Genomic DNA, 2,856 nt, shown 5'->3' with positions numbered 1-2,856 from the left:
CCAGCTGATGAAAAGAACCATTTGAACAAGAAATATTTTGGGGAGCTCGTGCGTTTAAACTCAAACATACAAACTCTGTACATTGGCGGCCACTTCGATGCCAAATACCTTCAGAACGTTAGCAAATATCTACAGCGTCTGGAAAGCCTGAAAATCTCTTCATATCAACACTTGTCAGATATTGGAAACGGTACCGTGCGTTTTCCAAATGTGAAAAGGCTTCATTTATGGGGCACGGCATTAGACCATTCGTTGACTGATTTCATCAGCCAACACAAAAAACTTACCAAGCTGACTTTTTCTTCGTTTGGACATCGTGAAGAGGGTGCACTATTGAAGATTACTTCGCCAGCATTAGTTGAAGTGGATTTTGGTAATTGCCGTTTTCCGTCTGATGAAGTGGCTTCTTTTGTGGCTGAATGCCCATCGCTGAAGAAGCTAACAGTTGCATTCGGTAACGAAAACGATTACAAAGCTTTTCAGAAGTGGTTGGGCAATGAATGGCGTGAAATCAAAAAATACAGCTATTTCCATATCTGCAGAGTTACGATTGAACGTTAAGTCAACTTCGTAAAATCACAAATACATTTAAATTCATGAAATAAGTAGAACCTATTTTCACTCAAATATGAATAATCGGCTCAGGTGAACATACATTCTACTTTAAACATAATATCTAAACAGCAGCCAGTCACATTTCCATCCGAAAAGCACATCGAAATTAACTTGATTTATAATTAAGAGGAAAAAACATTCAAAGAGAATTTGAACAAATATATCATGTACTCTTGTAATGGCTCTGAATAGATACTTTGTGAAATTCGACGCCAAATTCAATATTACCTATATTTCGGTTCATTTTTGTCATTCACAAATCACAATCCAAATTCAATCTGAAGTTTCTTTAAAGTAAATTTATGTCGAAAAATAGCTATAAGAAAACAACTTGAATTATTATCTAAGCAAAAAAGATGTCAGGAAACATACAATTCTATGTAATAAATATCCGAAACGGTTGACAAAAAGCAATTTGCACATCCACTTAGTTTGTTCTTTTATCATTTTTTTTTCTATTGGTCAACAGAAAATAGCAGAATCAAGCAGAATCAAGAGCGAATTTGAAGGAAAATGGGCATGAAATAGCCAAAGGTTGGAAAAATAGACAAAAAGAACTGAAATAATATGGAAATACTCTGAAAAATCCTGTTTCGGTGGAATTGCACACAATTATCATTCCAATTTGTTCTCATTTGAAACATTGAACATTTTGTTGTCAAAGCCCGGGACAATTTGAACAGTATTCAACGATGGCAATAATTCAACGTGCGGGTAACACCAAATTGACATTTCACAACAGCGTCGTCTTTCACAATCGCATCGATTCCAAGTCACAACAAGTTTAAATGCTGTCAAATGTAATCATAGCTCCACAATTTGATCGCATAAACACGAAAAATATTCTGAAATTGTTGATTTTCCCATTTATTCCTTGAGCAAATCTAGTGAAAGGTGTATTCACTATAAGAAATTATAACCAAACACCAAAAGCCATAGAATTTACCGTGTTCATCGCATTGTTTTTTCTGAAAGTGTAAGTACTGTTCTGAACATTGCATTTCTTAGTTCATGAAGTGAAGAGATTGCGACTCAAGTTTGATTCAATTGCGATTTTATCAATTTTGCCATTTTTTGTCAAGTTCAACGCTTATTTCCAAAGAGATTGATTTGAAAAGTTGAACGAATTGTGCAAATTCAAGATTGCAATTTTTGTAGCAATTCCAATAGTATGGCCAAACAAAAATGAATAACGTTTTCAATCCCTCAATATTGGCTTTCAGATTGGCGAAATAATCTCAATGAAAGATGGATAATCGTAAAGAAGCCGCCAGTCGGAAGCAACAACCAGAAGAAGCCAAAACACTGGCGAGCAAACGCTTCAAATCAGCTGAGGCCGTGTCTGCAGACGCGGTAAGTATCATAATGAAAATAATTACTTTGTTTACAATTTTTAGCGTTTTATTGGAATATTTGAAAGGAGCTCAAACATTATATCAAGCTCGCATTATATTGACCAATCAACTAGTTCCATGTATTCTTTGTTTCAATGCACTGCATTGCATTGCAGAGAGAGCTCATATTGTGAACGTATAACTTAACCTCAAAATTTGTGTTCAATTGACATTGTAACCAAAGTCGATGCAAAATCAATGGACTTTTGTGGGAAACTTTTATATTTTAATCAAAATTTGGATTGAGAAAACTAACAATTTCGTGTTTATTCTGTTTTCAGAAATATGCATCCGGCAAAACAGCCCAGCAGCCGATGAAGATCTATTACACAAGACTGCGACGGCGTATGGAAGAGGAAGAGAAGCAAGCAAAGCTAATTCTGGAGCCCATCGTTTGCATCACAAAGCTGACAGACGTCAATGTTGATTGCCTAGAGCACATTTTCAGTCATTTTAGCCTCACAGATCTCTTGAATGTGGCCAGCTCCAACAAACAGTTGAAACCAGCGGCGGATTTGGTATTCGCGAGTCGGTATGGGAAACAATCGATAGAAATCAATTTAGAATTCAAGTTAGTACGTATTTTTGAATGGAACCAGCAAATTCTATGGTCGTTCTGCTTCAAGTTGCTTCGTTGCTTCGGGCACTCGATCACAAAACTAAAAATTATTTATGGCTCATCGCAAAATGCAACGCTAGACGTAAAAATTGATCGTTATGTCAGCAAATACTGTGCCAAGTCACTGGTGGAAATCGAATTAAAACATTGCGCATCACGCACGTTGAACGATCTGAAAAAGCCATTCTCATCAGTTGAATCACTATATTTTGTTAGCTGTGAATTGGG

General features: G+C 36.2%; 1 protein-coding gene across 1 annotated transcript; it reads left to right on the top strand.

The window, feature by feature from the left end:
• Positions 1-1,367: 1,367 nt before the first annotated feature.
• Positions 1,368-2,839, top strand: LOC129580197 (uncharacterized; the record flags this gene model as incomplete). Its single annotated transcript, XM_055470405.1, has 3 exons — positions 1,368-1,415; positions 1,839-1,968; positions 2,291-2,839. Coding segments are annotated over exons 2-3 (654 nt in total), but the record flags the coding sequence as incomplete, so codon positions are not given.
• Positions 2,840-2,856: the final 17 nt, after the last annotated feature.

Source organism: Sitodiplosis mosellana, unplaced genomic scaffold (assembly GCF_009176505.1).
Source record: "Sitodiplosis mosellana isolate CC-2019 unplaced genomic scaffold, AAFC_SMos_1.0 Smas_scaffold_7262, whole genome shotgun sequence".
NCBI classification, from domain to species: Eukaryota; Metazoa; Arthropoda; class Insecta; order Diptera; family Cecidomyiidae; genus Sitodiplosis; species Sitodiplosis mosellana.
This window is presented reverse-complemented; position numbering and strand designations above follow the sequence as displayed.